The sequence below is a fragment of the Thermochaetoides thermophila genome (genome assembly GCF_000221225.1).
Source record: "Thermochaetoides thermophila DSM 1495 unplaced genomic scaffold scf7180000011823, whole genome shotgun sequence".
NCBI classification, from domain to species: domain Eukaryota; kingdom Fungi; phylum Ascomycota; class Sordariomycetes; order Sordariales; family Chaetomiaceae; genus Thermochaetoides; species Thermochaetoides thermophila.
Window position 1 is genome coordinate 655,071 of NW_006383039.1, and position 20,500 is coordinate 675,570.

The 20,500-nt window shown below is 54.0% G+C and overlaps 5 protein-coding genes and 1 non-coding gene across 6 annotated transcripts; 2 read left to right on the forward strand and 4 right to left on the reverse strand.

The window, feature by feature from the left end:
- Positions 1 to 969: 969 nt before the first annotated feature.
- CTHT_0074460 (uncharacterized protein) lies at positions 970 to 4,771 on the reverse strand (the record flags this gene model as incomplete). Its single annotated transcript, XM_006697635.1, has 2 exons — positions 970 to 1,391; positions 1,450 to 4,771. The coding sequence occupies 2 exons, from the start codon at positions 4,769 to 4,771 to the stop codon at positions 970 to 972; spliced, it is 3,744 nt and encodes a 1,247-aa protein (XP_006697698.1).
- Positions 4,772 to 6,486: 1,715 nt separating this feature from the next.
- On the forward strand, positions 6,487 to 8,098 carry CTHT_0074470 (uncharacterized protein; the record flags this gene model as incomplete). The annotated part of the gene is made up of 2 exons (XM_006697636.1): positions 6,487 to 7,033; positions 7,107 to 8,098. 2 exons carry the CDS (start codon positions 6,487 to 6,489, stop codon positions 8,096 to 8,098), a joined length of 1,539 nt encoding a protein of 512 aa, XP_006697699.1.
- A 392-nt stretch (positions 8,099 to 8,490) lies between these two features.
- CTHT_0074480 (uncharacterized protein) lies at positions 8,491 to 9,779 on the reverse strand (the record flags this gene model as incomplete). Its single annotated transcript, XM_006697637.1, has 3 exons — positions 8,491 to 8,893; positions 9,056 to 9,336; positions 9,387 to 9,779. The coding sequence occupies 3 exons, from the start codon at positions 9,777 to 9,779 to the stop codon at positions 8,491 to 8,493; spliced, it is 1,077 nt and encodes a 358-aa protein (XP_006697700.1).
- Positions 9,780 to 10,757: 978 nt separating this feature from the next.
- On the reverse strand, positions 10,758 to 12,327 carry CTHT_0074490 (uncharacterized protein; the record flags this gene model as incomplete). Its single annotated transcript, XM_006697638.1, has 4 exons — positions 10,758 to 11,116; positions 11,175 to 11,996; positions 12,063 to 12,224; positions 12,300 to 12,327. 4 exons carry the CDS (start codon positions 12,325 to 12,327, stop codon positions 10,758 to 10,760), a joined length of 1,371 nt encoding a protein of 456 aa, XP_006697701.1.
- A 3,011-nt stretch (positions 12,328 to 15,338) lies between these two features.
- On the reverse strand, positions 15,339 to 15,442 carry CTHT_0074500. Its single transcript is given in 2 exon segments — positions 15,339 to 15,384; positions 15,403 to 15,442. It is a non-coding gene; the product is annotated as a tRNA-Leu (tRNA).
- A 2,781-nt stretch (positions 15,443 to 18,223) lies between these two features.
- On the forward strand, positions 18,224 to 20,362 carry CTHT_0074510 (uncharacterized protein; the record flags this gene model as incomplete). The annotated part of the gene is made up of 4 exons (XM_006697639.1): positions 18,224 to 18,760; positions 18,813 to 18,940; positions 18,988 to 19,197; positions 19,252 to 20,362. The coding sequence occupies 4 exons, from the start codon at positions 18,224 to 18,226 to the stop codon at positions 20,360 to 20,362; spliced, it is 1,986 nt and encodes a 661-aa protein (XP_006697702.1).
- Between the last annotated feature and the right edge of the window lie 138 nt (positions 20,363 to 20,500).

A 20,500-nucleotide genomic window follows, 5' to 3' on the forward strand; every position in this document is an offset into this window, starting at 1 on the left:
ATCACCCACCGAAGGGAACTGGACTGCAGGTGCTATGGTAATTCTACACCTAAGTGCCCTGGATTGATAAGATTGATGGCTCCAAGTTCTGGTAGCGATAGATTGGCCATTGGCTTGGGATGGCAACTCACTAGAGACATAACATGTGGGTAAATAAGGATCTCGCTTGTGAGAGGCAGAATTGGCTCCCAAGTTGCACATCCATTTCCCGAAGACCCAGCACCCTCTTCCTCGTGTCTCCGTCCGGTTGCTGCGGGACGACAGATTTGTTGACTCGAAATTTGCCCCTGAGAGTCCGAGACACTATACCGCTACATAGGCACTCACACAACAGCATATCTTGTACACACCAAAAATGCCTTAGTGTTTTATCTACTAGCCCGTTGACAATTTACATAGTTAAACTGCCACTACAAATGTAGCCTATCGTACCTGAATGTTAAGTATGCACGCGCAAAGAAAACCCAAACGCCACTCATTACGGATCTATCCAGTCTTTTCCAATTCATGATCCCACCCACCAACCAAATCGCTTGCCATTGACATGCTTGACAATGCTTGAAAACCCTCCAGTCCATGCCATGCGATGCAGTCCGTAGCAAGTAGTCAATGTACATGTGTATCGTTTTCTTCTCTTATCCCAGGCCAGCCAATTCTTTCGTACTCCTTTCCTCTTTTATAGTACTCAATCAAGCCCTTTTCAACAGAAGTAATCCAAACAGAAAGACTCAAATGAAAATGCAACTGTAATGAATAATTAAGCCGTCACTGTGAGTACTGTTACGTAGCTGTTGTTGGGGTTGTCCATGGCGAAGAAATCTCGCTCTGTTGCTCACTCCTCTCATTGGGACTGACCTTGATCAAAGTGAACTGTGGTAGGTAAGCGAGACATCTTGGGTGAAGAGGTAGAGCCGTGATGGCTCAAGGTGCTGCGCGTCATCGTCGTCTAAACTCGAAGCCCTTCCTAATCTAAGGCATTCTCCCAATACCAGGGTGCTGCTGTCCATGAGGTTGCTGCGGTTGCATCGGGGGAGGAAGTTGTCCATGCTGCATGCCATACTCAAGCATTCTCTGGCCGGGCATCAGAGGTTGCTGCATAATCCCATGAACTTGGTGCTGAGGAGGGTGCATTGTCAGCCCGCCAACAGAACCCCGCGGAAGCGCAAGCGGACCACCAGTCAACGAAGCAGGGGTAGTAGGATCAGAAGGGCCGGCTGAAGAAGGGGCGCTGTCGGTATTGGAAGGGGCCTGGTTCGTGCCGTTGCCGTTCTGAGAGGTGTTGTTGTTAGAGCTATTGTTGGCGTTAGCAGCTGCACGCTCGGCCTTCTTGTTCGCCAGGGTAGTGCGACGCTTCTCGACGGCGCCTTGCATTTCGCCCGAGGCCCACCGACCTGTTCAGTGTTAGGATTGTGGTCACAAGGTCAATATAAGAGTAAAGGAGGAACTTACGTCTCATCGACCAACTCATCTTCTCACTCTTGGTCATCTCCGCATAAGGCTTATCGAAGTCCCCATTGACGACGCCACTTCCGGCGCTGGCACTAGCACCAGAACCATTCTTCTCACCAGTAGAAGCGGCAGCGGAGCTCTTCCTGCCCTTACCCTTCCCACCAGTACCATTAGCAGGCGTCTGCGCGCGCGAAGTCGACCCAGACGCAGAAGCCGACCCATTCGAAGTACCGTTCCCAGTCTGGCCCGGAGGATTGGTGATCTTGATCTTAGTAATCGGCTTCTTGACTGATGGCGGCGGAGGAGGAGGGGGTGTAACACCGGGAGGGAACGCGGGGCTAGCATTAAAGGTATGTAAGTAGGGACCTTGAGCAGGTTGATGGGCAGCTTGTTGCGGCATGTGCTCGACGACCATGGGGCCGGTCATGAAACTGTGGTAAAACTTCGATGCTGCAATCGGCTGTAGGTGCGGGCTGCCGGGGGCAGACTGAGCTGCAGTCTGGGCAAGTTGTTGGTGTTGGGGGTGCATCGGAACTTCAGGTTGATCTTGAGCAGCCGGCTCCTTGCGACGCTGACGTCTGCGAGGCTCGCCGTTGTTCTCGCTATTGGTGTCTTGCTTAACTGTGCCACGACCACGCCTGCGTGGTTCTATCTCGGGGTCATTTTCCAGCGCAAAGTTGCGCCTCTTCTTTTCTCTCAGCGAGTAAGTCGACTCGACGGTATCATTCGTGTGCTCTGACGACGCGGTGCTGGGTCTCGACTCTTGCTGCTGCTCAACAGTCTGTCCATACAAGGTCTCTTGTCCAGCGTTGGCCCCCCGACCGCGCTTCCCAAAACCAGCCGGAACAGAAGTAGGCGCCTCTTGCTTGGCAGCAGCAATACGACCGCGTCTGCGGCCCTTCGGCTTGGTCTCAACCTCGTTCTCATCCTCAGTCTGGTTTGCGTCTTGAGCCTCAGCCATGACAGACTCCTGATCGTCACGGTCAGCCTGGGCCTGAGCGGCAGCGGTGGCCGCAGCAACAGCAGAAGCCGGCGGACGGCCTCTCCTGCCCTTGCGAACGGGCTGCTCAACATTCTCAGCCGGCGCATCAGCCTCTTCACCCTCACCATCCAGCGGCGTGGCAATCCTCTTGCGTCTCTGCCTACGACCCCAAGGGAGACTCGGCAGCGGTGTACCTGCGCGACTGACATCCTTGCTTTCATTAACATACCGCGGCTTGCGCGTCCGCTTTCCCTCAATAACGTTATCCTCAGCCAGTTCAGCCCCCTTCTCAGTCCGCTTGCGCAGGCGATTTTCGGGCATCTCCCAGCGCTGCTCCTCGGGATTTTGCCTTCCGACCATCGACGGGTGGTTGTTATGCTTGAAACCGTAGATCTGGGCCATCAGGCGGTCCTCTTCACGCTGGTGTTCCAGGACAGGGTCATCGACATACGGCTTGGGGGCGCGCACGCCACGAATCTCGTAGGGAGTCGGTCCCTTGACAACATCGTCGAAATGACGGCGCCAGTGCGGCGGGTCGTCAGCCTTCTGGCGGTTCTCCCAGTTGACGATGGTCTTGTCGTTGGCCTGGCGACGTTTGGCGTTATCCTCGTCGTCGAGAATCTTGCGCAGCTCGTTGTACTCGCGCTGGTAGACGTCCATAGTCTCAACGGCGGCAGCAAGCGTGCTGTAGAGCTTGTCTGAGTCCATTTCTTGGTAGTTCTCGAGGGCCTCGACAAACTCGTTTGGATCGCGCAGCTTGGGGAAGAGGTACTGCTTGCGAGGCAGACGAGTGACTTCGATCGGTTCCACCGGGCTGTCGGGCTTGAGGGCGGGGCTGTTGGACACGGTCGCGGTGTCTTGTTCCTCGTCAACAGCGTCTTCTTGGTTAGCTTCGTCCTCAGCAGCGGCAGGGGATGGAGCGGCAGTGGGAGCTTGGGAGTCGTCCTGAACCGACTCCTCGACGTCTTTGCGTTTGGTTGCCGACTTCTTGGGCGCAGGGACTTCCTCCTCCTCGTCAGCCGGCGAGATCCCACCAGGTTGGTCAAGGTTCTTTTGTGCCTCGCGATACCGCTTCGCGCAGACGTTGTTGAACTCGACCAGTGAGATGGGCGGCTCGCCAGCCTCCTCACGGCGCTTCTTCTCCTGGCGCCACAGGTTGAAAAACTCGCTGACTTTTAACGGCCGGCGAGCATCCCAACTGACAACAGGCTTCGGCTCAGTCGAGACCGAGGCTGCGGTGGGAGTAACCACCGGCGTGGGCTCGACAGCCTTGGCCTTGTCGGCGGCCGGGTAGACCCATTCAGTGAATGGGCCGGGAAGAGCAATGTCCTCACTCTCGTAAGGGGTGAGCTTAAGGAGGGTGCCAAACGGGGTCGGCGAGGAGTAGATGGGTTCTAACGCTCGCATCCTCGCCGGCCCCGTCGACTTGGCAGCCCGGCGCAGCAACGGGCTAGACACCTCGGCCTGTGCAGCTGGCGCAGCGGCAGACCCCTCAGAGGGCTTTGCTTCGGGCGCAGGCTGGCCGCTGGCAGCGGCGTTTTCAGTAGTCGGCCGGGGGGCCGACTCGGCGGAGGGGGAAGGGGAAGCCTTGGGCTCGCTCGGCCGGGGGCTGTCCTTGGCGGCTGCAGCGGCGGCGGGGGGCTCGATGGTCAGGCGCTGCTCTTGCGTAACTTTGGTCTCGTCGACCGGTGAGTTGCTCGCGAGCGTGGCCGAACTGGCAGCTGACGTGCCCCACGACGCGTCAAGCTCTTGCTGGGGCGCCGGAGAGGTTTCTTTTGTCCGGCCGGCGTCCTTATCCGCTGACCGAATCGATGAATCAGAACGCGAATCCGTCTTCTGAGGCGACGACTGGGTCGATTCGGCACCAGTGTCGTCCATGGGCACCCCGACCAGGATGGTGTCTTGCACGTCGTCAGCCAACTGACCGACGACGCTGGCGGCGAGGGCGGGGGCGACTTCGGTGGCCGGCTTCTTGCTCGCCGATGGCTGCCGGCGGCGGTAGGAGCCCGCTGTGCGGCCCATCGGAGCAGGAGACCCCTCGGCCCGCCGGCGCTTGTTGGCGGAGCTAAACTCCTCGCGGTCTGACTCCTCCTCGGAGTCGTCGGCGGCACCCCTCCTCTTCCGACTGCGGGTGGTCGGTGTGGCAGCCGCGGTCTTGGTTATCGCGACGCCGACCTCGTCATCGATGACCTCTTGGGTGTAGTCGATGCGGGCTCGCTTGCGCAGTGAGTGCCCGCCCTTGGAGTGCCCCTCTTCTTCGACCGTGGCATCTTGAGGGGTCTCGATCAATGCCCGTGACCGCTTGCGGGTCGAGGGCGCGGGAAGGACGGCCGAATGCATGGCTGTGGATGATGTCGGGGACGGGGGCTGGTCATCAACAGCACTTGATGTCAAATTGCGGGCTGACCGAGCGGCAGCCGCAGTGCTTTGACCCGCGGTGGATTTTTCAGACGCGGGGGAAGAAGGATTGGATGCTAGCGGGGGGAGAGTCGTAGAACTTGATAATTGATTTAATGTGGTGATCGTCTTGGTCTTGCCTCCCTTCTGCGGCGCCGCTAAAGCAATTTTTTGATGAGGCATGACTAAGCTAGATGAGGCCGGTAGGTTTGGTTGAGCAAGGCTGGCGTCTGATTGTGAGGGAGACGCCGAGCTCTGGTCTTGACGCGGCGGGTCGGCAGGATTAGAGTCAGAATAAAGCTGTCCTTGAGAAAAGTCGTGAGCGGGAGGTTGAAAATGGAATTAAGGTTGAGCCTCGTGAGCTGCGTGACGTTGTGAGGCGCGTGTGCGATAAAATGACCGACTGTCGCGGTGCATGAAAACTTAGGATAAAGTCGAAGTAGAAGATCAAGAAGTCGCTAGCTCGCATAAAAAGTCCGAGACAGAACAGGTCGACGTTGTTGATGTTTGAGAGGTGTTGAGTGAGAGTCGTGAACTGAATGTTGCCGCGAAGGCTTGGCCGAGGCTGTGGTGGTGTAATTGGCAGGCCCAGCGAAGCTTGGGAATGGGGGTGTGTGTGAGTGAGATCAGCGCTGGGGCGAACAAAGACCCACGGCGAAGCAGGAGTCCAGTAGGCTATCAGGTATGCTTGTTAAAAGTCGAAAAGCAGCTGCAATGCCGTTCGAAGAATCTGAAAAGGTCTCTCTGCTTGGTTGGAAGGGCGCTGGCTTGGCCTGATGCGATAGATCCCGGCGAGAACAGCTGGGTAAGGGCGCGTCGGGACAAATGTCGACAGTAAGAGAAAATGCAGTTATTGTGGCTGGCTCGATCCGACAATAGGAAAACGCGTGCCCGGTGCAATGAAGGTTCTGCTCGCAAATCGAGGCTCGGGATAAGAAAAAGCAGACAGGGAGCGCTGCGAATTGCGTAGGCAGAGTGATGTTGACTGAGGTGTAGATCGACCTGTAGTAGATTTTCTTCACGTCAATTTCTGGATGTTGCCGAATAAGCCAGCCTAAGGGACCCAATCAGGATGCCCGACCAATCGTGGGCCATCGCCCGACAGTTTTCCCCTCGAGTTCCACCCACGCCAGGCGGTGCTGCCACTTGGCTCGCGTTTTGTTGTGCTATTGTAGCCTAAAAACGGCGAAATAACTGCTATTGAACTCGACTGCTGTTGTCTCCTTCCAGTTTGCTCAAGACAATTGCAATTGATTGAATCCTTTGGGTGTCGAGCCTTGCTTTGCGTAGGCGATGACTTGGGCTCAGTTAATTCAGGGTTAGGGTTAATCCAGCACAGCCGCACGTTCTGTTGCGGTTGGCGGCCTTGTTCCAGCCAGGTGGAGCAGCCGTGGATCTCGCCCGTGACGCAACTCGCAACGGCGGGCCGGGGTCCATCTCAAACGCCAAGCACCAAGTAGAGAGCGCAGCATTCGAGTTGTGGACCCAGAGTGCTGCCTCAGTGCCTCCTGAGGGAAACCAAGCAGAGCTCCGAGACTAAGACAGCCTGGCATCTCTTCTAGGCTCGTAGGACAAAGCTTGCTTCTATTTTACGAGATTGATCTCTGTATCCATCATTTCCTCCATTTTTGGAACCCTTTGCTTTGACCTTCCCCGTCATGTCCAAACGAGCCAAGGACAACAAGTCAGCGCCGACCGACGACGAGCTGGGTGAGCTCTTCGAGGGTATCGGCGACGACGCCAGCATCCGCAAGTCCTCATCGTCCTCGACTAAGCCCAAGACATCCAGAGCCAAGGCTGTTGAGGACGACATTCTCGCCGACCTCGAGAACCAGCTGGGCGAGGCCGTCGCTGACCTGCCCAAGCGTCCCCACACTCCCCGCGTGCGCGACGCCGCGGCGACCAAAGCTTCCCCCGCTTCGAAGGCTGCCCGCTCCCAGGCCCAGGAGGAGAAAAAGACACCGACGCCGCCTCTGCAAACTCCTGTGGCTGAGGGCGCCAGTTCGCAAAGCCAGAATGCTACTCCTGAGCCGCAGAAGAAGCATTCTGGCGGCAGTTGGTGGGGTGGCTTGCTGTCGACCGCCACAGCAGCTATGAAGCAGGCCGAAGCCGCCGTCAATGCCGTCAAGGAGATTCAGCAAGCTGAGGAAGCAAAGAAGTGGGCTCAGCAGATCACCGGCAATGTCGGTGCCCTGAAGGGACTCGGTATGTTCCCCTTCTCCCCCCCCCCCCCTCTCCCCCTTTGATCTGTGCCCATTAGCTGACCGTTTAATGAAAGGCAACGAACTCCGCCATCGCGCCCTCCCAACCTTCACCAACATCCTACATACCCTCGCACCCCCCATCTCATCCCACGAACGCCTCCTCATCCACATCACCCACGACCTTGTTGGCTACCCCTCACTCGACCCCCTTATATACTCCGTCTTCAGCCGCGTCATGTCGCAAGTCGAGGGCGGCGATCTGATGGTGATCCAGCGCGGCCAGGAATCGTCTCACCGCTCATCGTCCGAGCACCACAAGTCATCCTTCTTCTCCCAGCCCCCCTTCGGCTGGCGCGACGGCCCCTGGTGGAGGCAGGACGATTCCCCAAGGAGTATTGGTATTGTACCTGGGCTCGTGGAAGGGACTAAGCTGTGCCGTGCTAGTGCCGAGGCGTATGCACATGAATATTTTGCTGCCAACGGGGGGATCGAGGTGGCACGGCAACGTGCCTCTGAACCACTTAGCGAGAGTAACCCCGTTCGTAGCTCGGATATCTTTCTCTCTGTGCAGGCGATCTCTGTCCCGAGCGACGGAGCCCTCTTTGTTGGGTCGGCAGCCGCCGAAAAGGAGAAGGCAGCGTCGGACGTCAAGGAAGAGCAAGAAGACGCTGAAGGCGGTGTCTGCTTCGCTGTATACGTCTTTGACCCTGTGCACGAGATCCGCTACTCGACAGTCAGCCAAACCGTCCCAACTCGCTGGATCAGGTGGTTGGATGCCCCGCCCGCTCCTGCATCCAGGGAAGAGGAAGGCAATGAATACGAGAAGGAGTTTGGCCGGTTGCCGGAGGAGATCCGGGAGATTGTCGAGACAGGCGGGGTTGATCCGCGTGAGTGGGTGTCAGAGTGGGTTGAGGAAGTGCTAAGCTTGGCTGTGGGAATTGTCGCGCAGAGGTATGTGGCGAGGAGGATGGGTGTGGGCGAGGGGGGCATTGGGAAAGGGAAACAAAAGGTGGAAGATGTGGTACAGGAGGGAGGAAATGAGGCTGCTAGGGCTGGGCTGATTTGAACGAGAGGGGAGAGGAAAGCAAAAGGTTGAGGATGTGATGCAGGAAGAGAAAGTGAGAATGTCAGGGCTGGGCTTATTTAAATGGGGGGGGAAGGGTTTTTTGTCTAATGTTGGGACGATGCATTGAGCAAGTTTTGTTCGGTGCCATTATGGCGTTAAGGAGTAATGCCAATTGACTGGACTATATACCATGAGACTTTTTCTGTCCTTAAGAGGATTACTTCTCGTCACATTCCTAAAGTGAATTGTTAGTGTTCTACCACCCGAACCTGGTATCCAACTAAGTCTAAGAAATCCAAGACATAAGTCCATTACACTGCAAGGTCAAATACCTAAAACTCCCCACCCGAGCTTCCTTCATCAACCATTACTCCCCTTTTTTATTCTCGACATCATTCTCCATTTCCCCCTGCTCTCCTGACCCCTTCACCCCGCTTATCTTTCTGTTTCTCTTCCTCCTGGCCCTTTTCGCCCTTCGCTTTCTCTCCAATGCTCTGCTGTTCCTTATTTCCAACCTCGTTCTTCTCTTTTTGAGTCTCCCACTCCCTCATCTCCTTCTGCGCAATTTCAATCTCATCCCCCGCCTTTTCAAACTCCCGCTTCATCCTCAAAAAGTCTTCCTCACTCCTCTTAATGGCCCACGTAAACTTCCCCTCCACCTGTGCGATCCACTCCTGCTCCCACGGCTCCCTTCCAGTTCCCAAGTCCTTGGTAATATCAATCCCTACCAATAGCCCTCTATTCCCATCCGGATAGATCACGCTCTCGATCTCTACTACCGTATCGGTGTAGCACCTCGTACAACACAACGTCGATAACTTGGGCTCTGCAGAACTCCACTCCCTTTTCACCTTTTTACCATCGGCTGTTCTCAGAGTAAAGTTTACCCCGTCGGTACGAATCCTCTTTTTTCCCAGTGCCCATTGGCTCGTGAAAGAGAGTTTGGTGTGCACGCACGGGTAAAACTCCTGGAATCCCCGGCCGATGAAGGCGTTCTTGGCAAAGGTTCGACTAAACACTCCGGGAGGGGGTACACGGCCATTGGACCAGGCGGGGCCGAGATCGAGTTCGGCGAGGGGGAAGCAGAAATAGGTTTGGAGAAGAACTCGGCTTTGGATAACCAATGTGCGGGTGACCAATGTTAAGGGGGGATTGGTCGAGGGGAGGGTTGCTATGCAGTGGAGGGGGGAAGAAGCAATTGACTCGAGTGTGTTTGTAGGAGGATTATGGGAGAGCCACTTTCGAAATTAGCATTTCTCTGCAAATATGAAGCTATTAAGCGTCTTACCTTAACGTGGTAATAACCTAGATCCCAAGGAACTTCACAATGCACCCTCGGCAGTAATTCCGTCCATTTCGGCACATCCTCCCCCATATGCACCTCCGGAATGCTATATTCCTCAGGTATATCCCCACCAAGCCGCTTTTTCATCACCTTCCCAACCTTGCCCTTATCTTTCTCGGGAAAGAGGGATGCATCAAAGAAGATGTCGTGGTTCCGCGGGTTGTGGCGTTTGCATCCGTGGCGGGGCGCGTGCACGCAGGGGAGGTGGGCTTGCCATGGTCCTGGGGGAAAGTTGGGTTCGGGGTCGTTTTGAAGGGGAGTTACGATGGTTGTGGCTTCGCCGAGAATGGATGAGGAGTCCTTGGGGCGTTTGAGGAGGGCTCTGAGGCGGTTCATGGTTGGTGATATTGGTATTGGTGGTGTATGTCGAGTTCTGGAGGGGCCGAAGACCGTAACTTTCTAAGTATGCTCGCAGAACGAAGTTGTTTGCTAAGCCAAAAATATGGAACGCTGAAGAGATGCTCGTTGGGAGAGAATCAAGTTTTACAGTTAGCAACGAAGAATGTAGAAGCTAACCTGCATTCACATACGATGTCCTATCGAAGAGTTTTCTTAACTAGTCCTCCATCATCCCCTTATATCTCCGAGCCCCAACCCATGCTACGTCGCTTGTTCTTTGACCTCCTACGAAGAGAGGCCCGAACAGGGTCCATAACCACGAGGTTCGGTCAAGCCCAAACTCAATCGGGCCAGCTTGGCGAGCTGAAAAGAAATCTGGTGTTATGAGAGGTCAATCTTTGTGCACAGCCAGGAGGTTCTCGTTTTGCACAGCCTCTGCTTAGGGCCAAGCCACATCAGGCAAGGAATCATGAACGGGTTGGCCGCCGAGGGCTTGCTTGTATTAAGAATTGATGTCGCATGCTTTCGTCTCCTTTGGGAACACTTGAAGATTGCTTCGAGAAGTATATTGTGGCAGTGGAAAGAGGTTTAACGCCGGCAACGCCAGTCTAATGTCTAACGGGAGGGGACACACGTGACCGGGATACTTGGAATCGATGCATTGAGAGGTAACCAGCATGGATGCCAGCAAATGCTTGTTATTTGGTATCATTGTTGGACAGTCTATTGAGAGTAGCGTAGGCTAGCTCGTGTGTCAAAGACACAGCTCTTTAACAACCCAGAACTTAGGGCTTGCCAAGAGATTTCATCGAGATTGTTGAACATGTCACCCAATTAAATCATGCTTACTCGATCACCCAACATCCCAAAAACACAGAAAACCCAGTCAATTAACGCCACCTCTACCAAATCCACAACCAAAACAGATATCTACACTTATATTCCAATATGTATAGGTTCCCCTCGCATGTAAATTCAAGCAAAAGCCCCGACAACAGCCATCAACGCCGCTCCCCCGGCAACCGCGCAAAACGCATGTACTCTCCTTCTCCCCCTCAACACTTTATAACTCTTCTCCGACAAAAAGTCCTCCGCCAGAAGCTGCACCAACCCCGCAAAGAGTAACAACCCAGCTGAGATGGCGTTCATCACGCCAACCATCAGCAGCCCGGCTTGACTTTGCGGGTCGTAGAAGCCGTGTACTAGCAGGCCGATAGCCTGCCCTACGGGGGTGGTTGCGCCGAAGGCGAGGACCATCAGCCAGGGGCGGGGGGAGGAGCGGGGGAAGTGTAAGGCTGCGATGCGGGTTCCTAGGGCGAGGCCTTCGAACGATTCTTTATTCAGATTGTCAGCTTTGAGCAGGAAGGGAAGAGGAGAGGTATGGGGACGTACGATGAAAACAAATCGCGATCAAAAACACCACAAACGCTGGCCCGGTTGCAACCGACAGCGCCATGCCGATGAACACGCTATGGAACAAAATCCCTGCCTCGAGAAGCATGCACTGCAGCATCATGCGTCGCTGTTCCTCGGGCGTCGTGGGCACGGGCAAGCTACTCCCTGAGAGGGACGACAATGTTCGTGTATGTTTGCGTGAGGGGCAACTGCCGTTACCGTTCGGGCGTAGCTCTTCAAGGGTGACGTCGAGTTCTTCAATAGAGTCGCGGTCGTTAACATCGTAGGAGGAGATACCTTGTTCAGGCAGAAGTCTCGCTCGTGAAGGCTTGAGCGTTGGTGTTGATCCTGCTAGGGGAGACGCCCCTGCTACCAGGCCCTGTGTCGCTTCTAGATCATCAAGTGCTATACTCCTTCTCCCTGGCCGATGGTCATGCCGTCGATGGTATACCCTTCCCTCATCACTCTCCAACCTCACTTCCGGCGTCCTAGCCCCCTCATCAATACCATCGCCATCCCAAGTATGATGATGCGCACACGAGTTTGCAACCCCCCTCGTAGTCAAATACGACTCTAGCGCGACCACCACCAGCGCCGACACCATGGCAATCAGCCCCGCCAGCGGGGGATACTGTTCGTTAAATAACGGTGGGAGGCAGGGATCAGTGAGGGAAGTGAATGCGGTCGGGAGCAAATGGACGAAGGCTGTGGCGAGGAGCACGCCGGTGCCGAAGTGCTGGCAGAGGAAGATAAGGGTGCGCTGGAGGGGGGAAGAAGTTGTGGTTGAGAAGCGTTGGGAGAAGAGAGGGAAGCCGCATGCTGAATACAAACATCTCATTAGCTTTGAATGTTGATATGTAAGAGGGCAGAGTAGGGGTGACGTACCCAGTGTGCTAATAACTAGTACCAAGAACAAGGCAAAGACATGTATGCCCGTGTCGTAGGCGCCCTTTTCGCTGGAGCCGCAGGCTGGCCGCTCGCCGTCGGCAGCGCGGCGTGCAAGCTCCGCGCGGAGCAGCGACGTCGGGATCGAGGACCATAGGGAATCTGCGACGAACTGTTAACTCTTGAGTTGGGTTGAGAGGCCAATGAGGAGGGTTGGAGAAGGAAGAAAGAGCGCACCGTCTTCCCGCACGTTGAAAGTATCCATAGCAGGAATGATAACAAGGGAAGAGAAACTATTTATGACGGACTCTGTGACAGCGTCATTGTGGACTTTCGAAATTAGGCACAAAGGGTTGTTGGGTTAAAGATATCAAGGCTGGCTGCGGTGAGGTGTCAGATTTGAGATGATGCAGCTCGGAGCTCAGATCGAGCCAACCGCCAGCCGGCGATTTCGCAGTCCCATCTTTGAAATGGAAGCTCGCCGGTGGGCCCTGGAACGCTTCTGGCTAAGGTTGCCCGGGCCCATCAGCAACGCCTGTGCAGCTGAAGGTTGCCCCGGCTTACAGCCAGGCGCCCCGCTAATTTTAGGTGAACATGTATATCTGCAAACATTGGGATGACGTCGGATTTCAATTTTCATCAGGACCACAACGGTCAGCAAAGTGCTCAATGTAACTCTGCAACGTCCACATATTTAGGTATTTTCGACACATATTTGCATCAGAGTCGGATCAGCAGCCTGCTCATTGACAACCCCTCGCAGCTGAAAAACTCATAACTCCATCACTTGCGTCACCGGCCCTGGATGTCTCCACAAACAACCGACCGTTCCGACAGCATCGCTCTTCCTGCGTTTTCTCCCAGGATGCATCTCCATCAGCCCAAGTTCTCAATTCTTTCCCTCGGTCATGCCCTTGGGGGGCTGGTCATCGCCCGCGGGAATGCCGTCGTCAGCGACGACCCGTAGCTTCCCAGGCTGTTGAAGTCCTTGGTCGGCTGTGTGTCAAAGAAAATTTTTTGCACAAAGGAGAGGATGAACGAGCTGATCCAGCAATACCTATCAAACACCTAAAAGTGGGATAGGGGACTCACTATCCACTCAAATCGCTGTGACCTCCTCCCCTCACACTGATACCAATCCGCCCCGGAACTCCCAATCGCTCATAAACCGCCTTCACCGCAGGATAAATTTTTGTCGCTGTCCCCCTCTCGCATTAACAAACGGATCCGTCCCCTCATTAATCACTAATGCCCTTGGTGCAATCTCCGCAGCAATAACAACATGTGCATCATACGGCACATATTCATGCCTCCCGACAGAGCCCCCAACTTGCTATTACTCTACCATGGCGCCCCCTGCTTGCTGTTGTCCAGATTTTCGCCCTGCCCGCTCATGGTGAAGTACCGATAGGGCCCAAGGCCTTGCACGCTAGAGGACACGGGCATGGTTAGGGTGATGTGCTTGTCGAAGAGACCGGCGGCGAGGGCGGCTTTGCCTAGACGCGAGCAACCTATTACGCTGACACGCGTTTGGGTCGATCTCGGGGACGGTGAGGTTGATGGCGTCAAGCACCTGGTGGAAGCCCCAAGCCCATGCGGTTAGAGTGCCTTGACGATCAACCTCTGCCTGGCAACAACTCAGGGGGGTGGAGACTTACCAACGTCCCGTCCATTATACAAGCTCCATAGCGCGCCACTCTTCCCATTACTATCCAGCGCCACACTAGTATAATCAAACGTCGCGACCGCAATTCCGGCACTCAAATAAGGCTGCGTCTGCATCCAATATAAATTACCAATGGTGCCGGCTTGTCCCTCGTCCCCCCCGACAACATCACGCTTGCCCTAATTGTCGCCCTCTTCCCCCCCGCCTTAACCTCGATGTTCAAATTATTCCCGCTCCTCGTAGCCTGAACAGTCTCCTGATTTCTGTCTGGGTAATAGCCATACTGGTATTCCTGCAGCATTTGGATGATCTCGGGCTGGCGGCAGCGGTACCCTTCTTCGTGGGTGGTGATACGGTGGGGGGTTGGCCGGTCATGACTTGCTGGGCAAAGGCTTGCGAAGACCGACCGGCGGTGTTGTCTATAGTTGTGCAGAAGAGGGGGGGGTAGGGGTCGGGGTGGGAGGATTGTTGGGGGAGTTGTTGGTAGGTGGCCAGAGGGACGGGAGAGGGGGGTATTGGATCATGGTGTTACCCGCTTGGCTGGCGTCTAGGGGGAAGTATGCGACGCCACTGAGGGCGGCGAGGGCTGTAATAGTGATGGGACGGATTTGAGTGCATCTGATCCCACCTGGAGGTAAGTCCTGATCTCCAATACCCTCTCAGCAGCTCCTTGGCCAAAAGCCTAGGAGTCCAGCAGCCATATACCACTCCCAGTCCAGGTCTGATCCAAAAATATCCTCCGAACAGCGCTACATCTGATCACCCGGATCCCACCACACATGGTAGTTCACCATCCGGATCTTGCGGGGTAAAGTATCACAGCAAGGCACAACCGTCTATATTCATAATAGATCACTGTCCAACTGCCGGTCAGGCTTCAACTTGGCAAGATCTAACAATAAACACCCACGCTGTGGGATAAGGATGTAAAATGTAGCGTTGCGCCCAGGGCAACCACCAGGTTGTGATAGGAGGCATCTGCCATCGTGGTTGTCGCTGTAAATGTTAGAGAAGCCTGAGGTAGGTCTTGGACTGCAGCCAGCGGTCTTTGGTCGTTATATCTTGGGTTTACAAAGCATGTACTGCCTTCATTCCACCTGTGTATACTGTAAAGTTATTGTACAAAGATTAAACAGCAACGATTATAGGGGGTAACATGCCGTCCGGAGTCATTGGCAACTCGCTGGATTGACAATCGGTTAAATCGAGATCCAGTGTTTGGGGAAACTCTTCTGTCTTGCGTGGAACTTGGCAATTCTAGGTTGGGCTCTCATTTTGCCGTGCAAGTGGACTCCAGCCGGCAGTCTCTTCTCTACCGCCACACTGGCCCCACCAAAGGCCGGAACTACAGTCGAAAATTACAAGATTGGTTAAACACCGTTATACAGACGGTATTGCAAGCCTGCTTTCAGTATTCACTCTTCTCTTTGTGCCTTGCTATGAGTGGAATCCAAGACCGAAGTGCTCATTTAAGAGCCCCTCTATACAGTTGATCCTTCTACGGCGTTTGCTTCACCGTCATTCTTTAACCACGCATCCAAACCCACGTAAAAAAGAACATCGAAATTTCCCAAGCACCGAGAACCAAAAGAGGAAAAATGAGAGAGCACTGACAAGGGTGAGATTCGAACTCACGCCCCTTTCGAGACCACGGACTTGAATTAAGGGTTTAAATGCCTTAACGTGGCGCCTTGGACCGCTCGGCCACCTTGCCTATTCACCGTTTCCTGATGTGAAGCAGCGTCACCTGGAGTGAAGGGTGCATGGCGCAATTCATTGTGGAAAATATCTACAAACACGATGAACATCGCGATGATGGAGTTGTCGGAATAGTGTTTGAAAGTAATCAGACGCTAAATGTGCTTAGCCGCGCAGTCTGCGCGACTTGAAACATTGATCAACTTGCTCACTTTCTCCCTCCCGCTGTGGAAGTGGTCAATTCCTCTCCTACTCAGTTCTATGCGCGCTCGAAGACCGGGTACAACATTTGGACAGATCGTGCGGAATCTCCTCATCCACGCAACATCCTTCATCCCAGTATTCCGGCTTGCTTTCCGGCTACTTAACTAAGACATGTCTCCAACACTCGTAGCTTTACCCTCTTCTCTCGAGTCGTACCAAGTCTAATTAGGGCATAACAAGTTTGCAAGAAGCGCTTGAGCAGCTTATTTGGTTGGACAATGCGAGGGAAATTCCGTGCTGAAAAAGCTCGGAGAAGGGGGATGTCTCGGGGGTTTGTGGGTAGGGTCTTGCTGCTACTCGGAAGAGAATCGGGAGCTTGGAAGGGCAAGGGATGTGGATAATTGTTGGAAGGCGGGTAATTCTGGTATTTAGCGCGCCAACGTCGGTTTCTACTTGTCGATATCCAGGGTTCAGGGAAGGTTGTACTTCAAAAACTTTCTCCTGGACTGTTCGCCGTTGAGTAGGAGCTTGAGCTGTCAATCCCTTCATAGCATCTACTGTCAGATCCTTCAGCCAGTCAATATCAACCGAAATATGTTCGTATTACCGTGGCTTAGCTTTTGAACGATCTGGCAGTCACCACAGACTGCCTTAAAGTCCTAGCTAATACAAAGTGAGGAAGATATAGCAGTACAGCGTAAAATACTGTCAACGTGAATGCAGGCACGTGCCAATACTTACATGTTTTCGCAGATATCTTCGATTATTCTGATGAGGATTAAAGTTTGGCATCATCAACTAATAAGGGATAAAAAGAAGACATAAGTGGTAGGCCGTGGGAGTCTATCACAGTAAGCTGGTGTCCACAAAAAAGGAAAGTTCATGTTGGAGATGGCGATAGGCAGGTGAGACTCGTCGAGCTTGTCCAAGTTGCTTTTTCTCATGTCCAGTTTGAGAGCAAGTTTGCCTTCATGACCGGCCAAGTCGGGTTCAACTTCTCCCAGTGCATCTTAACATCGATATTATCATGAAGTTGAGAAACTTGTCCGAGCAAACGCATTGGAGACATGACAGCAGCCTAAGATCCTTTGTCACTGTTGATAACCTATGCAGCTCTCCCAAAGAGGCAATATCGGCTTTATGTAGACTGCCAACAGCCGTCAGCCATCAAGTAGTACGGTTTCACGCGGAACGCTCGGGGCTCTTCTAGGTCAGAACCGATCTTATGCGATATGGCGATCGGCAAGCTGCAGCACGGAACCAGTGCGCCATCTAAACAAACGCCTTTTTGAGGTTCATGTTAAAGCACAGGTAACTTTGTGTTGTGTACATGGCCAGCTAAGGGTAAGCTTAACCTCTGGATTCATGGTAACGGAGCTTGTTCTGAGTGGGCAAAATAGAGATACGCTGTAACGCTGCGCTATATTGCGAAAGAGGTCTCTGTAGAGCCTTAATGGCTGCATCTACCTCTTAGTGAGGTGAAGTTCAGCCAAGCATACCAAGCTCAGCCGCCTTTATCACAGCTTCTTGTTAGGAGCAAACAAGGTACGTCTCCAAGCATTGATGTGCTTTCCAAGACCCAGATCATCAACCGGCGCTCTTCGGGAAAGGTTTATGTGGATTAGCCCACCACTTTGGATACAGCGAGAGCTAAATGTGTAAAAGATTGTTTTCTTCCTGCTGTCACCTTATAGCACGTTTTACGAAGTCGAAATGACCATTGGACTGCGCGTGGTGTTGACCCGCAGTTGCAATTCGGACTGATCAGAAACTGAAGACAGAACCTGCCCTCAGCTGGTGTCAGATAGAGACAACAGCTGTATGGAACTGGTCTAATTGGTTGGATTAAACAGAAAGCCTGATGCTCTTGCTTATCTTCTTTGCGGAAGAGCCAAACCGGAAGACAAGATCCGCTGAGACATATGATGGATACCAAACACAACTTTTGGTGTGAAAGAACAACGTGCCTGCAGATCATCCCCTAAGTAGACCTTGCATCGTGCAGGGAATAGCCTAAGTCACCAAGCCAATAGAATGAGGTAGGATTCTCCCAGAGAGGAATGCCAGCTAGCAAGATGGGACAAGTCATCTCACCCTACGATCAACGTTGTGCAGCGATCACAAACACAGATCAAGCACCATTTGCAAGCCCTCCGCCAGTCTGTTGTCTGCTCGCTCGGGATATGCAAGCAGGCAGACCTGATGGCCAGCCAGCAACGCCATCGGGTGTGTCCCATCCAATCACGTCTCCTGCACAAGCCATACCGGTCTCTCATCTCAGCACCTGGACAAATCAACGTCCTCTCTCCATGAGTTGCTTTGCCGCCACTGCACTTCATCTCCCATCTGGTCGGCAGGCTCGGTTTAGTTGTCTCAGTTCCATGTGCTGAGTGCGTGTTGGCCTGGCCATACCTTTCGTGTGTGCTGTGATGGACGGGCGTCCCATGTATACAAAAGCTGTTTTGTCCCTGCCCTCGGATGTCTGTGATGCCTATGTTGGAAACTGTCTGGACTCTTCATATCTAGGAGACTGTCCCCTTATACCGTCAACATCAATCCATCTTCATAATCGGCAGACGGTAGACACAACATCATGGCCCTCCGCGCGGAGTCACCCGACTCCAAGCCGCCTGTCCTGGGCTCAGAATTCGGCACAACCCCCGACACCAAGCCTGAAGCGCGTTACGATGTCGTCGGCATCTGGTGGCTCACTTGGTGCGGTGCCTGGACACTCATCCTGGCCTGGGGCATGATCTTCCTCTACCGAAAGCGTCATACTCCTCCGATCCGTCTGCGCAGTTTGTCACTAACCTTCGCCGGTATCATTCTGCTCCATCTGTACTGGGTCTCGGTGATGATCGCGTACACGTACGGCCCGCTGGCTCCAGAGATCGCTGAGTATTGGGTAATGGGGATCTGGTATCCGTTTGGGATTGCGCTATTCCAGGCGAGTAATAGTCAGTTTTTGCATGTGGCGAAGGCACAAAGTCGGTTTGCAAAACCGATGAAGATATCTGAGAAGTTGGATGAGAAGAGGGAAGAGGAGAGGAAGGGATGGTTTTCGAGCTTGCGGGGGATGGAATATCCGAAAAGGATGTTTTTGTTTGTGACGATGGGGATGGGCGTTCAGGTGAGTTGTCACCGTGATGGTGGTTTGACAGGCCTGCTGACTTGTTGGTTAGCTTGTCGTTGTGGTAATAATCTACCTCATCTCGCGCAAGTTCCATCCCGAGTTTGGCATCCCGGGCACCGAAGTGTACGGCAGCACGCCGCAGGAGATTGCCATGAAGCAGGGTCGCAGCTGGGAATGGTAGGTCTTGTCCTCCTGATCCTGACAAAGTGGTACTGATTGCCCAGGTGGCCATCCATCGTCTGGCAGTTCATATGGGCGTGGATCTACGCCCCCATCATTCTCTGGAAGTCACGCGGCATCCGCGACACCCATGGGTGGCAGCACCAGACCGTTGCCTGCTGCATTGCCGGCCTACCAGCCGCCCCGATGTGGCTCATTGCCCTTTATGTTCCTGGCATGGCTCCAGTGAACCGCTACTTTGTCCCTCCTCAATGGTAAGCCCCTCTTATCCCCGAATCATTAACCCCACGATGCTAACCGGGTTGAAGGATCGCCACCTCGGTCTGGTTTCTCGAAATTTTCACCATCTTTGTCCCCTGCTGGCAAGTGCGCAAACACGAGCGCCTGCGCCACGCCTCTCTCGAATCCATCGCCAACTGGGAGACCAAAAAGCAATACATCAGCTCCCGCAAGAGCAGCACAACCGAGTCAACCTGCATCCCTCCCTTAAGCCCGACCTCCACGAAAGTCGCCGAGGGAGGACAGCAAACGGGTCCCGATGCATGGAAAAAACTTCCCTCCGTCGAATCTGGCGATAAGGAAACTAAACACCTCAGCTTCGACAGCCTTGGGCTCAATCTCCCAGACGAAAGCATTCTAACCATGGCCGCCCTAGAAAAAGTCCTCGACCAAAACCCCGAACCACTCCGCGAGTTCTCCGCGCGCCGCGACTTCTCCGGCGAAAACATTGCCTTCCTAACTGCGGTCTCAGAATGGAAAGCTTCTCTCCCGAAACAATTTGTCGACAAGCGGTATGAAATCAGCCCCGAGGTGTTGCGTCAGGTGTATACCAAGGCGTTGCGGATCTACACCGAGTTTATCTCTCCCAAGGATGCAGAATTCCCGATTAATATTGCCTGGGCGGACTTGAGAAAGCTGCAGGGCATTTTTGAGCGTGCGGCGCATGCCATGGCCGGCGAAAAGAAATCGTTTGTTGATGCGGCGACACCGTTTGCGGAGGATGATTGGAAACCTTCTGCGAGGACGGCTGTTACGCCTGTTGCCAACCGGAACTGGAAGGACTCGGAGTCTCTCATCCTCCCTCAGAGGGGCAACTTAAACAAGTCCGAAGCAGTTGGCGATGTGATTGCTCTCGGTTCGCCACAGGGTAACTCAGGGGAGTCTCTCTACCAAGGCGATATCCCTCAAGCATTCGACGCAAATGTGTTTGATGCAGCCCAAGCGAGTATCAAGTATCTGGTTCTGACAAATACCTGGCCGAAGTATGTGAGGGAGAGGAGAAACTCGGAGAGTTCGTCACGCAGTGGGGGTAGCAGTAATGGGAGTGGAGCAACTGAAAACGGAGAGAGGGGGAGACGACGATTTAGGGGATTCGGGTTAGGGTTTCTGAGGGGCCGGGGGGAGATTGCGGCGCATTGATGGGAAGTAGGTATGGTGCGGTTGTTCGGGCAGTTCGATTCATGTCAACGTGTGAGCTGTGAGTTTGCAGGCATTCATTGCTGCGATCGCCAGCCGAGCTGCCAGTTTATACCCGTTTGTACTTTTGTACAGTATCTG